The following is a 14099-nucleotide window of genomic DNA, read 5'->3' as shown; positions in this document are numbered from 1 at the left end:
GAATGACTTAGTGGTAAGTCCCATGACTATAGTGTGCATGGTACAGGGTTCAATACATGCAATGCTTTACAAATCTTCTTTACTGCAGAATAAGGCTCATTTAAGCAGTTGTAAGCATGTTTAAAAGTGTTTGTGTGATATTATATCAGCAGTTAACCACAGTTAAACAAACTTTGTGACGTATAACCTGTGCATGCAAATACGGCCACATGCACTAACTATCCCTAATATATCCATGTCAGTGATGTAACATCTCACTATGTGCTGTCATAACATTACATTCTCTGTTGACTGTACTCTCCAGCACACATGGGTTTATATGGGTGTTTTGAATGTTTATTATACAGACAATTACTACCTATATATGCAAGCTGTGGTTAAGGTATACTTTTGCATATGATAAACATCCCTGTCTTTATAGGGATTGTAACCTCGAATGCACAGATACTATGCAGATGCTGTAACCATTACTCTGTTGACATTAACGTTGCTTCCGCCTAGTTCCTATTTAGATGATTTCTATGTGTAAGCTAGGCTAAGAAAAGGGTGGAGCCCCCCAGACTCACTAAGCTTCACTTACTCTTAAATAACAACATATAACAAATGTACTGTGGGACAATACATCACATTCCTAACTACATTAGGCATAGCCCCTCACTGACACACTTCAAGGGAAACCTGGTTGTGTGAATGGGTAACAGAATATACACCCCTGGGATCATGTATCCCAGAACCATACAGCCAGGGGGTGGGGGAGCCTGTCCAGTTTGATAGCTGTGAGACCTGTTGGGGGAATTGAATGGTGTTGAATTGCCACATTAACATGCCCTCTTTAGATCACTAAGTGCCCCTATCACCCATCACAACCCCAGTTTTTAACAGCTTCTAGCAACTCTGCCTGGAATTGCTTTATTGGCTATGCTTGACAGAGGCTCAGTTACTTTATCAATGGTGCGGGAAGGTCATCACACTGTAGCTATGCTTCTAATTGCCCTTGGGCAGATAGGTAGTAGGCTATCTGAGAACCTCTAACGTGCAGGCCATCACAGCCATAATATGTAAATAAACAGACCTTCAGATCACAATATACAGTGAGAACTCACCATGTAGTCAGGAAACAGTTGAGTACAGTAAGAACATACAGAACACTGATACTTAGTCACTCCAAAAGCCTATCTTGGAAGCTAGAAGACTTGTATAAGTTTAAGGCTTTCTAATGCTTACCAGTAGGTTACCTACAGGGGAGATGAAAAACAAGCACAGATGGGGAACATGCATGCAATGATACCATACCGGCCTATGTGTCAGCCTTAGGCTTTGGAATACTGGCCAAGGCTATTGGTGCCCCCATGGTGCCTTATTTAGGAGAGTTGAAGGTGAATACCATCTCTGTAAACAGTACAATAGCAGATTCAATGAAGATTATGCTACTCAACACCAGGGGTTGTGATCACAACATGCATACACTCACAGCACTCCTCAGGATGGACAGGATGGACAACATCAACATCTGTGCATTAACTGAAATCTGTCTAAAGGCTCCTGAGAGCACACCAGCACTACCAGACTACAACCCATACCACACATTTCAGCCACAGAACATGGACTGACAGACATGGAGGGGCTGTATCCATATTCATCAGGGATACCTACACCTCCAGGTTAATGGGGCAGCATGATACCTCTGTTATCATCCATGTGCAGCTAACATCAGCCACAACTGCAATGTGGAATATGGCCTGCTATGGATCACCCTCCATGACCCAGGACCTCCACTCCACCTACCTGGAAACAGTGGAGAACATGACAGTCCTAACGCACATCCTGGCATTGGTCAATGTCAACTACCATACCATTAACTGGGAAATGTACTTTGGTACTCACTTCCAGGCCCAGCGCTTCCTGGAATGCATCACCTCATATGCCCTGTATCAGGTGGTAACCTCCATAATGTGGGGTGGAAACTACTAGATGTGGTCATCACCAAAATGGGCAACAGGTGCACCACAGCAGAGGTTAACCGGTCACTGGTTAGATCTGACCATGAACTATTCACTGTTTCCACACCCTAGCATCTCCCCCACCTGCAGATACCACAGTGTATACCTTTCCTACAGCTAAATTTACACTACTAGTGACAGGGGTGGGGGGGTTCACAGCCCCCATGCTAAGGGGAAACACTGCTCAAGATACAGACAGATTTACAAATGCAGTCTATAAGCACCTACATGGATGTATGGATCTTGCCATCACTGGTAAACCAAGACTCACTCCTCCTAGACAAGGACACCGGTCTGGTGGACCTCTGCAATAAACAGGCTATACTACAGAAGTAGGACAGTGTTCCAGACACACAGCTAATCCCACGAAGGGCAGACATCCGTGACCACTATTAGTATGATACGTAGGTCCCTCATGACATCATCCAAGGCTAACATCAGCAGGAGAATACGCAAGGATTCGAAAGATAACCACAAAGCCTTCTTTGGCTATGGCAAGGATCTAGGTGGTGACACACAGATTTGCACTATGCCGATAAAATATAGCACAAAATATACTGACCCTACTGGTATCACCAACATCCTTGCAGATACATTTGGTGCATACTTCACCCCCTAAATAGCCTACAACACTACCCGAAAGGTACAGTATCCCAGCCATCAGAGACACACAGGTGGAAATGGCCCTCTCTAACAGCAGAAGACAGTGTCAATAGAGGCAGATGTTGACCCAGACTGCATCTTGCAAACTGTACAAGACAACCTGCCCCCCACCTAATTAAGCATTCCTACCTCAGCCTCTCCATAGGCTACATGCCCATACAATGGCAGGTGGCAACAGTTATTCCACTCCATCAAGGTGGAATCACAACTGACCATGGTAACTACCACCCCATAAGCCTAACTAGCCTGGTCTGCAATGGTATGGTTCGCATCCTCATGGCACTCATTAACAATGACATTGGTAACCTCCAAACACGTGACCCAACCCACGTCAGCTTGGTTGAGTGCAGTTCATGCCTACTGAATCTGTTTGACATCTTACATACAGTCACCAAAACGTTAGATGACAGGGGAGGTGGTTTACACATACTACCTGGACCTCACCAAGGCTTTTGACACCATGCCCTACTCAGGTATTATTGATAAACACACCAGCCTGTACATTCACCTATACATCACAGGTTGGGTTGCCAACGGGCTTACACACAGAACCCATATGGTACAACTAGTGATCTCCAGGTCCAACTCTTGAACAGTCACGACTGGTGTCCCACAGGACTCAGTCCTGGGAGCCCTACTGTTTGGCATATACATCTCAGATGTACAGTCAAACACAGGTGGACTATGGCAGACCATGTTTGGCAATGACTGCAAACTGGGAGTCATGATTGATAGTCCAGCTGACACGGACATCCCTCAAGGGGCCTCACAGAGAACGCCACAGGATGCCAATGACACAGCCTCCAGCCAAGTGCCACTAACTGCATTGTCATTCCATTGTGGAATTGGAACCCACATATTAACACATGAGTGGCAGCCACTTTAATACAGATGCGGTAACGGGGTATCTGGGGACTAAGGTAGATAGTGATCTCCCCTTTGACAATCATATCTCCACAGTAGTTAGGACATCCTTCTATGTAGGCCATCTTATTACTAAAGGATTCCCATCTAGACATACTGGAGTTATAGTGCCCCTTTACACATCACTCATCAGTCCCATCATAGGGTATAATAACCCATGTGGGATGTACCTCAGAGGACACGTCCAACAGCTGGGTGGGTCCACGAATGTACCTCACCAAGGGGAATACTGGCCTCCAACATATGGCCTATGCAGCCAGACTGAATAAACTTCTGCTTTACTCAGTGACATCTCGTTTACCCAGAGATGATCTCCACTGGCCAACACAGCCATGTCGAACTCAGGCTTGATGGATATGCACCACCTATGGGAATCCATGTCACAGTGAGCCACACACTGTAGTGAGCTGACCTTGCCACAACAATAACTGGAAGATGCTGGAGGGACAACTTCCTGTCACAGACACTCTCCATACTTTGGAACAACATCCCTAACTACATTATACAGAGTCCCTCACTAACACTCTGCAAGAGAAACCTTGAAGGGTGGATGGGGAATAGTAGATGCATCCCAGGGATACTGCCATTGGCTCTGCTCCACAGAGGGACAGTTAATGAATCAATGGGGTGGCAAAAGCTGACACATTTTGGCTGGTCTTATGAATGGCCTCTGGCAGTTGGCCAAGTACCTACCTATGAATCTATACATACAGTATCTGCATATCTGATAGCTTAATTTACTGTTCAGGTGTTGACTTACCTTGTGCCAATGGCTGTTGTGTGTGCAATAGTTGAGGGCTGCCTATGTTGGATACACACAGTAGACTGCCTATACATGACAATTTACAGGTAGTCTTGTGTGTGTGCCATCCATTTTTACTGTGTGTGCAGGTGGAGAAAGGTGTCAGTTCCAAGGTGCCTGCACTGTCAGTGTGTGTGCTATATGTTCCCTCTTTGCCAAGGCATGGGCATACTGGGCATGCCTCCATCTGCCTACTGGGGCTGGCTCAGGGTGCTTGTGGTCTGAGTACCTCTGTGCCTGTGGGGCCCTTGGCAATGGTGGTGGGCTGTGAGGGCCTTCACCATTCTGTCCCTGCTGCAGCTGTTTCCACAGGACCATATTGTGTAGCATGGCACACACTATGAAGATGTGGGCACATGTCCCTGGAGAGTACTGCAAGGCTCCACCAGATTTGTCCAAGCAAACTGTGATTTCAGCATCCCAAACACATGCTCTATGATGATTCTTGTTTGTGCGTGTGCCTCATTATGGCATTCCTGCATGGGTGTGTGTGCATTTCTGATGGGAGTCATCATCCACAGTTCCAGTGCATAGCCAGCATCCCCCACCAGGTGGCCATTTGGTTTGTCCCCCCCTGGCAAATAGCCGATACAGCTGTGAGGCATGCCAGATGTGGGAGTCGTGATAGCTTCCAGGGCTGCCAGCACACACATCCATGATAATGCCCTGGGAATTGCACACAACCTGGCAGTTGATGGAGGGGTATCCCTTGCTGTTTATGTAGCGCCTACCCTGCTCACCGGGTGGTGACTTGATGTGTATGTGCATGCAGTCTATTGCACCCACTACCTCCGGGTATTCTGCCACATGGTGGAAGAGACGCATATTGCTGGCCAACTCCTCCTGCATTCGGGGGAAGTATATGTGCTCATTGGCATGTGGTAACATGGCATCCAGGAACTGGTGTAGTACACTGGATGCTGATACCTGTGAGATCCCCATGATATCCTCAGTTGGTCTTTGAAAGGTACCTGTAGCTAGTATTCTCAGGCTTACACATACCTTTGTATCCACTGAGATGGGTTCCCCTCTGTTTGTTCTGGCTCTGTGGCATGGCCAGCACAGCTCCACAAGTTGCTGTAGGGTATCCCTGTCCACCCTGTAATGCTCTACTATCTCCAGATCATGTAGCTCCTGGTAGGTTACTCTGGGTTTGAACACTCTCCTCCTCCTCTGGTGCCTGCGGTGGTCTTGTGCAACACCCTCCATAGCTATGGGCAATTCGACACACCCCTATCCTGCAGCTTTGCCTAGCTAGGGGCAGACCGGTTTAGCAATGCTCCAATATGCTTACAGCAATGGTGACACACCCCTCTCTTGATGTTATCTTTATCTCAAGGGCTCACCTCGGTGTTATAACGCTATGCTGTGAGGTGCATTCTTACATCAGCGGGGAATCTGCGATTCACTATTACTCCTCTCATTTGCATGGCATTGCCTGCTAATTCCTAGCTACTGTGCATAACACTGTCACTGCCCCTTAGCAACCCTTGTGCCATGAGTATGGTGTAGGATGCCTGCCATTGACTATTATGAGGAAATCGTGATATGTGTTTTATTGTGGTTTTATTCTATATTTTTATATATTCCTTGCAATCCCCTTTGTGCACCGCTGCCCTGTGCTTCCACGTCGCGATAGTGCGACTGTATATATTAAATGTTAATTTTATATTTTGTACATTTTTTATGCCAATGGCTATATATTTAGCCACTGGCATATATTATCAATGTAATACATGTGTTTGGTCGGCTGTCATGGCTCCGATTTTATGTTTGCAAAAATGTAAACCATTTTCTATGGTTTACATTTCTGCATGCTTACACTATGTCTGCACAACTTCCTGAATTGCTACATACCTTCATTTGCATGGTACACTTCTGCACATGGGGTAATTAGCATACAAGGCTCAGGAGTTGTGCGGGCGTAGCATACGCAGGTAGTGCATGTGGGAACAGCTCGTACCTGAATCGCTCAGTGGCCATCTTTGGTGTTAGAACGCTGACAATATGCCTGCACCTGGCGCAAGCTTCATGAATCCCAGGGATTGTCTTCATTGCCCACCTTACTAAAAACTGTATTATACTGAACTACAGTTCTGTAGCGCCTCTTAGCCTATGTTATTGTAATAGTGCTCTTTCTGCGGTCTTAAATGAAAAACAAATCCTTAGCTGTTTTGGCTTACTGAGTATATAAATTGTAATAAATAAAGTAAAATAAAATAAAATAATGTAGAGTCTAATTGTTTTTGAAATTGTTCATGTTTAAAATAACAATTAGTTACTGTGTTACCTGTACTCTATGAATCAAAATTCATTGAACGTTTTTCTTTTTCTGTAAATTTAGAAGACTGCCTCAATCAATCCGGAGTTCATTTTGTGATGGGTTGCATAAACAGCCTCTTGATTATTTTTCTGAGCACTGTGATTGGTCAAAGTTTTGCCTGTTACTGTGAACATTACCCTTGGGGACAGTGGTCTGGCTGTTCACGATCCTGCAATTATGGAACTCAGACAAGAAGCAGGTATGTTTCCTTCTTGTTTTATTTTCTAAACAATCAGTGATTTCACTTTTATTTCTAATTTTTGTATCTATAAGACAAATAATATACATTTACTCAAGTCTGCAGTGTGGAATTTGATGTCATGTTGCTTTTTACAATTTTCTGTGATCAGATGATCTTTTCTAGTGTAGCAATAAAGCAGATTAGTATGAATTTATCGTTACTTTTCTGTAACATGTTTCCAGTATAGTGCAGTCAAATCCAATCAAAAGCAGTGTAATCCAATTCAATTTGAAAACACAAATAAATAATACAATAAAAACAAGTCTTAGATTAATAAATTGATAAGATTCCATAACACACTTTGCTTTAGGCCATTCATAAAATATATGGTTTTAGGGACTTGCAAAATCTGGCCTCTAATGCCTTTAATGAAAAAAGCCACTGTTATGTTAGTAATGAATACCACTGAAGAGAAGCACAGCTTTGCGAATAAACACCTGTCACTGATCCCAGGTGAATTTTTTAATATTCTCTCAATGGTGGGTGGAACAATCAAGTTAGCTGCTAGGGCAAACATAACTCTTTTGAATACGATGAACTCATACGTATGTAGGGTTTAGCAAGTTATAGATAATATCTTGAATTTCAACCTTCAACCCAGCTGCAACTAGTGCATATTCTGTAACACAGGTGTGATTTGACAGCAATGAGACAATTCCGCCAACAGCCTTGCCATTGAATTCTGGACATACTGCAGATAGTCAAGATCAATCTCAAGAAACCTGATATGCAAGGTATAGCAATAATCCAAAGAGGGAAAGATCAGTACATGCATTAATAAAACTCATAAATTTATAAAATAAAATAAACAAACAAACAGATAAATAAATAAATAAGGTTCTCTGACAGGATGAGAGGATTCATCTAGGAAATGTTCCAGAGATGAAAAAGTATTAGGACTTTATAGATGCTGCCATCTGGTCTTTAAATGACAGCACATTGTCCAAGATTACTTGAAAGGCATTATGGCTGCATGTATGATTATGGCCTCTGTTTTGGCAGGGTTGAATCTAAGATGACTGACATTCATCCAGTTAAGGTTAAGCAGTTCTCAAAGTTGGCAAGCACAATCATTCTCTCTTAAGAAAATGAAAAGCAAAGCTGGATGTCCTTACCTGCTAGCCACCTGGCGGTATGAACCTTGGGTCTGGATGATTGTCACTGTTGAAGTGACATCCTGACTCCATGTGCAAAAATGGGAAAAAGAGGCTGTGGATGGATAGATAGATGGATGGATTACCATCATAACGATATTTCAAACCACTCTTTGAATGACAATACCTAGTGGAAACAGATACGCTGAAAAGAACAAGATGATCAAGCTGCATTCTTGTGGCCGTTATGGTACACTGAGGAAGAAATTGCACCTGAGATAACCTACAGGAGCACTCCAACAGGTAAGAGGCAAACCAGTCAAGAACTATGACAGAAAGGCTACAACAAAGGTGAAGATAGATAGTCAGTACTGTATGGTTCACAGTTTAAATGCTGAAGATCTGAAGAAGATCTTACAGTAATGTATTATATTGCTTTTGCTCACCTTCTGGAACGCATTCACAATCCTATAGGGAATGACCTCAGTGTTATGCCAACTCTAGAAAACAGACTAATGCAAATCAAGAACATCATTGGATAGTAGGCAGGACCCCAAATTAATATAAACAATCTTCTCAATAGCTTTTCTTATAAAAAGAAGGTTAGTGATAGGGCAATAACTTCCTAGATTGTGTGGCTCCAAAAACAGCAGGTGATATAATATCCATTTTAGGTGACAGTGAAAAAAAGACATGTTCATACTAAAGAGTACATGATCTGGCAAATAAATAGATTTAAGACAACCAACCAGGATAGAACTGCCTCACATATAACTCATCACGATCACAAGCCTCCATAAATCTATCTTTTGGTCAATGAATATAAAAGCATTGTCAATAAAACCACCCTCAATCATGCCTTCATTTCTCAATATAACCCAGATATACTTGCCCTATCTGAAACATGGCTAAAACCTCATATTACAAACTGTGAAATTCTCCGCCCTGCTTATAATATTCTTTGACTGGATAAAAGTAAAAAAAAAAAGGGTGGAGGAGTAGCTATACTCTACTCTGACCAGCTATCACTCTCTCTCTCCCCTTTCCATCTGGTTAAGACCGGGGTTCCCCAGGGCTCTATCCTGGGCCCCCTACTTTTTAATATGTTTACAAATAACCTCCATGTCACCTGCCCCCAATCTACCTTAATACAGTACGCAGATGATTACACAATTATTAACACCTCAGACAATATATAAAATCTTCACAGTGTCACTGAGCAATCTCTGCACCTAGTAGAACAATGGCTAACTGAAAACAACCTGCTTCTCAACCCCAAAAAGACCAAGCTTCTCCTTTTCCTTCCAAAAAACCTCAATTCAGCTAAAGACAACTTCACCATCTTATCCTTAGATAACACAATTATCACCGTCGACTCAAACACCAAATTGCTTGATGTTACTATAGATGACCAATTAAAATTCGACCTACATATCTTAAACTGTGTCAAAAAGTCCAATCAAATGCTAGGTCTTCTGTACTGCAACAACAAATATATACCAAGCAAATGTAGACCTACACTAGCTCAAACTTTTATTCTACCATCTCTGTTATATGCTGCTTCCATACTTGCTAACCCCCAAAATAATCTCTTAACTAAACTAGAAACCACCTATAACAAGATAGCCAGATTTGCAGCCAGTAATAGCTACAAATCCCATCACTGTATATCCCTGAAAAGCTTAAGATGGTCTGAGCTCCCCCACATGCTTCAAATATCACAACTACAAATTGCACATAACATCCTGAAGAGCCCCAACTCCTGCCCTGCCCTTACATCCATACTTACACCCTCCACACCCAATCATGACCTCAGAAGCACACAAAACCTACTTCAGGTGACCAATCCAAACAAAAATATTGGAAAAATATTTCACAGTCATTCAATTGCATACTCATGGAACAAACATCCATTGTCCCTTCGCTCCACTACCAAAAGTGGCAAATTCAAAAAGCAACTAAAAATGAATTTCCAACATGCATGGATCTGTACTTGTCAGGAAATAACCTAATGAATTTTTCTTCTTCTCTCAATTAGCATAGCTGCCTGGTATTTCCTATCTAAACTGTCTACACCAGTGGTTCCCAACTTTTTTGTCCCAGGGCACCCTAAACATTTTTTAGACCAGCCGTGGCAACCAAGATTTTTTTTGTCAGACAACACTATCAGAACATTTGAAAACTCTGGAATAAATATTTTTTAATAATGGAACTATATAGAAACACTGTAAACACAAAAAATGCAACACATCTTTAGATTAACATTACGCATTGAGTCAAGACATTTATTTAAAATCACATATCAATTAATGAGATTGATGACTGTGCATACTACGTGATAAATGCTCAAGTCTGGCTGGAATTTTCGACAAGCATATTCTCAAATTGTTTTCTACATCTCGAAGTCTCTCTCTCTGCTTGCCTTTTATGGAAGTCATCGCAGAGAATGCTTTTCCGCACAGGTAAGTGGTACAGAAAAGTAACAGTACCTCAATGGCTTTTGCTCCAATGTCAGGATGTTCCGCTTCAACTTCAAGCCAAAACTGTGCCAAATTAACTGAGTTAAATTTGAGCTGCAATGATCTGTCTGTTTCAACATCGATTAACTGTTCCTTCTCTGTTAGTGAAAGACCAGTCAAATTCTTGTGCTGATGAAAAGGGTTCCTAACCCAATCTTTGTCAGATGTATCAAGAGATGGGAAGTAGTGCTGAAGCTGCTGTTTTAGTAAAGCTAAGTGTTCAAGAATCAGGTTGTGTAATACAACTCCTCCAGGATCAGCTCGTGCTGCATTTGGAAACATGTGAATTGAAGTTGCTGTTTCTACTTCCTGTTGCCACAAATCAATTTTGCTTTTAAATGATTCCAGTTTGTCGGTGACGGAAAGAATATTAGCATCAACACCTTGCATACCTAAATTCACTGAATTCAGGACTTCAAGTATGTCGGCAAGGTATGAAACTTTACTGGTTCAGGAGGAATCAGACAGTAACATTGCAAATTCATTGTGTGGTTGATTTTGAAGAAAAATTTTTTTCAATTCAAGGTGAAGTTCGCAAACATGTGCGAGAACTTTTCCCCTGGACAGCCATCTGATATCATTATGTAGCAAAACAGTGATATAATCAGAACTCATATCTTTACATAGTTCTGAAAACAGTCGGCTTTTGGCTGGATGCGACTTGATGTAATTAACAATTCGCACCACTTCACATAAGACGGTATGTAGATCAGATGGCAGTGTTTTACTTACAAGGGCTTCCCTGTGAATGAAACAGTGTGTTGTGGTTATGTTTGGATTAGTTGCTTTTGCCAAACTCAGGAATCCATGGACACATCCTGTCATAGAAGTCGCTCCATCTGTGCAAATTGAGGTGCACCATTGCCATAACAATTCATGTTGCTCAAAAAATGTGCATACACACTTAAATATGTCTTCTCCACGTGTCTCAACTAGCTCTCTGCAAAACAGAAACTGTTCAATAAGTGACTGTTGATTTGGATATCTTACAAATGCCATTAATTGTGCTTTACCACTGATGTCTGTAGATTCATCGAGTTGGAGAGAGACTCTCTTGCAGATTTTGAGCTGGTTGCAAACACTGTAATTAATATCATCAGACATCATTTCAATTCTTCGTGTATCAGTATTGTTGGATGATGGTATTTTTGCAATAACTTTCTCTGCCTCATCACCTAACATTGTTTTCACCATCAGCCGACATGCTGGCATTATCAAACTCTCCACAGCAGTATGTGGCTTCATGTTTTTTGCAACTAATTCTGCCACATGAAAGCTGGCAAGTTGTGCTTTGTCAGAAACTGTAACTGCTTTTGTAAAAAACTGAACCTGTTTCTGTTGAGATTGTAGCAAGCATTCAAAATAAAGCTGGTCTCTCTTAGCAGCAGCAGGATGTTTGTTTTTTAAATGGCACTGCAGCTTACTGGGAACTATGGCTTCATTTGATAAAAGTTTGTGGCATATAATGCAACATGGTTGTTGCATGCCCTGTTTCTCAACAAATGTAAAACCATAATTGACATAATTATCTGAATAAAGCCTTGTTTTCTTCACAGCAGAAGCCTTGGCTTTTGGCTGTTCAGCAATCATAGAACTTTTGCTGGTACTCTCATTACAGTCACTACTATCATCTTCAGAAGTGTAATCCACGTGATGCTTTGAGGTAGAGGCCATTGTTACCAAAAAAAAACAATACTTCTTTTATTTAACGCGCAATTCAACTTCTCGCTTCACCTCTCGTACAACAAAGATGTTGACGTAATCATGCACAGTGTTGCCAGATTTCTAACACATATCACGCAATTCCTGGTTACAAAATCATGAACAAAATTATTCCCAGTATATTTATTATTTCTTGTGTGTGTGTGTGTGTGTGTGTGTGTGTGTGTGTGTGTGTGTGTATGTGTGTGTAAATTCCATAAGGAGAGATTGGGTTTTTATAGATGTAAGTGAGCCATTTTAAAGTCTGCTAGCAGGTATACAAAGTCTGATCTAGGCATCCAGAAAGTCAGAAGTGTACATTTCTAACTTTTTTTAGGCATTTTATAAAAGATGTTGTCTGTAAGTGAGACATCGACTTTTCGAATGCCTAGGTCGGACTTTGCTTACTTGCTAGCTGCAATTCTAGTGGATTGCATCCCAAAGCTACCAAGTATAAAGTTTGTAATACTAAGGAGGTATTCAAAGTCCGATCTAGGCATCCGGAAAGTCAGAGGTGTACATTTCTAACTTTTTTTTAGGCATTTTAGAAAAAATGTCTGTAAGTGAGACATCGACTTTTCGGATGCCTAGGTCGAACTTTGCTTACTTGCTAGCTGCAGTTCTAGTGGATTGCATCCCGAAGCTGCCAAGTATAAAGTTTGTAATGCTAAGAGTAAGACCAGAAGGAGGAATTGTACTCAGTGATGGGCCTTCTATAAAGAAATGTACAAAGTCACAAGTAGATTTGATGACCTGGTACTCGTACATTTGAATGAAAGGCCTACCTACATCCTTTATTGCCTTATTCCAAAGTAACTCAACAATGTTACTGAAATACATGTTCTTATTTAGTGTTTTAGGACATTTATACAGTTGACTGTAGCTATCTGATTAATACTTAGAACAGTAGGACTAATAATTATTTGTGCAGTACTGAAGTTCATCACCTTACATTTATTATGATTAACACCTCTGGCATTAAGCCATTCAGAAGTGGTAACTAAGTAGTGATGTAAAAACAAAAGATCCACCACACAGATTCTTCCAGTATCAATTTTTATATCATCTGCATATTTTATGATCCAGTGCTTGGGAGAAGTCCTAGGATGAAATCACAACAAACGTGCACAACAGCTAAAAGCACGCAAATCAATGAAACTTCTTGAACATACCACAGTAGCTCAATGGTGTGTTAGGTTGATCAGAAATACTAAAAAAACTTTAAAGAACGTATCTCTAAACATGTGAGTGACTTGAAACTCAGGGACCTGAAGAATCCACCTGTGCAACATATGTCTGCTAATGTTAATCATTATTTTCACTTTATGGTTGTACATACAATAATATGTGATATTAGAGGTGGTGACATTGTTCTTATGACTGAAGTAGCAGAGATGAAGTGATTAGTGAGTTCCAGGCTGACAAACCTCCTGGCCTGAACTCCTATATACCTGCACTGAAGAAACAGCACATTAGATAAAAATCTTGCTATGGTTTGATACTGCTGATTGTTAGTTAGGTGCAAAACATTATTTGGTTTATATATAATGCATTAACACAATGTTTATTTTTTTAAACTGTGCCTTTTTATACACTGTTTTTCAGATATTCCATCGGCACACCAGTCTCTAGATGTCATGCGTCTTAGTTAATACTAATGGATTTTTTCTTGTTGTCTTTATACTAAGCATATTGTTGCCCTTCCCTTATATTTACATCTACCTGCCTGTTTTTGGTTTACATCTGGTTAAAGAATGCTTAAGGTTTCTGATTATTTTGTTTCGACCATTGATGATGGTCTAGAGTGGGGTTGCATATTGTTTACTATGTAT

General features: G+C 41.3%; 1 protein-coding gene across 2 annotated transcripts in view; it reads left to right on the top strand.

Annotated features, from left to right (window-relative positions):
• C6 (complement C6) overlaps positions 1-14099 on the top strand; it is a 745556-nt gene that overhangs the window by 51132 nt on the left and 680325 nt on the right. For both annotated transcript variants that reach the window (XM_044069804.1, XM_044069796.1), the window contains exon 2: positions 6734-6911. In XM_044069804.1, coding sequence (XP_043925739.1) covers positions 6769-6911 — 143 coding nt within the window. In that variant the 5' untranslated portion in view covers positions 6734-6768. The remainder of the gene's footprint in view (positions 1-6733; positions 6912-14099) is intronic.

Source organism: Protopterus annectens, chromosome 1.part0 (genome assembly GCF_019279795.1).
Source record: "Protopterus annectens isolate FY-2018-M chromosome 1.part0, PAN1.0, whole genome shotgun sequence".
Classification (NCBI taxonomy): domain Eukaryota; kingdom Metazoa; phylum Chordata; order Ceratodontiformes; family Protopteridae; genus Protopterus; species Protopterus annectens.
This window is presented reverse-complemented; position numbering and strand designations above follow the sequence as displayed.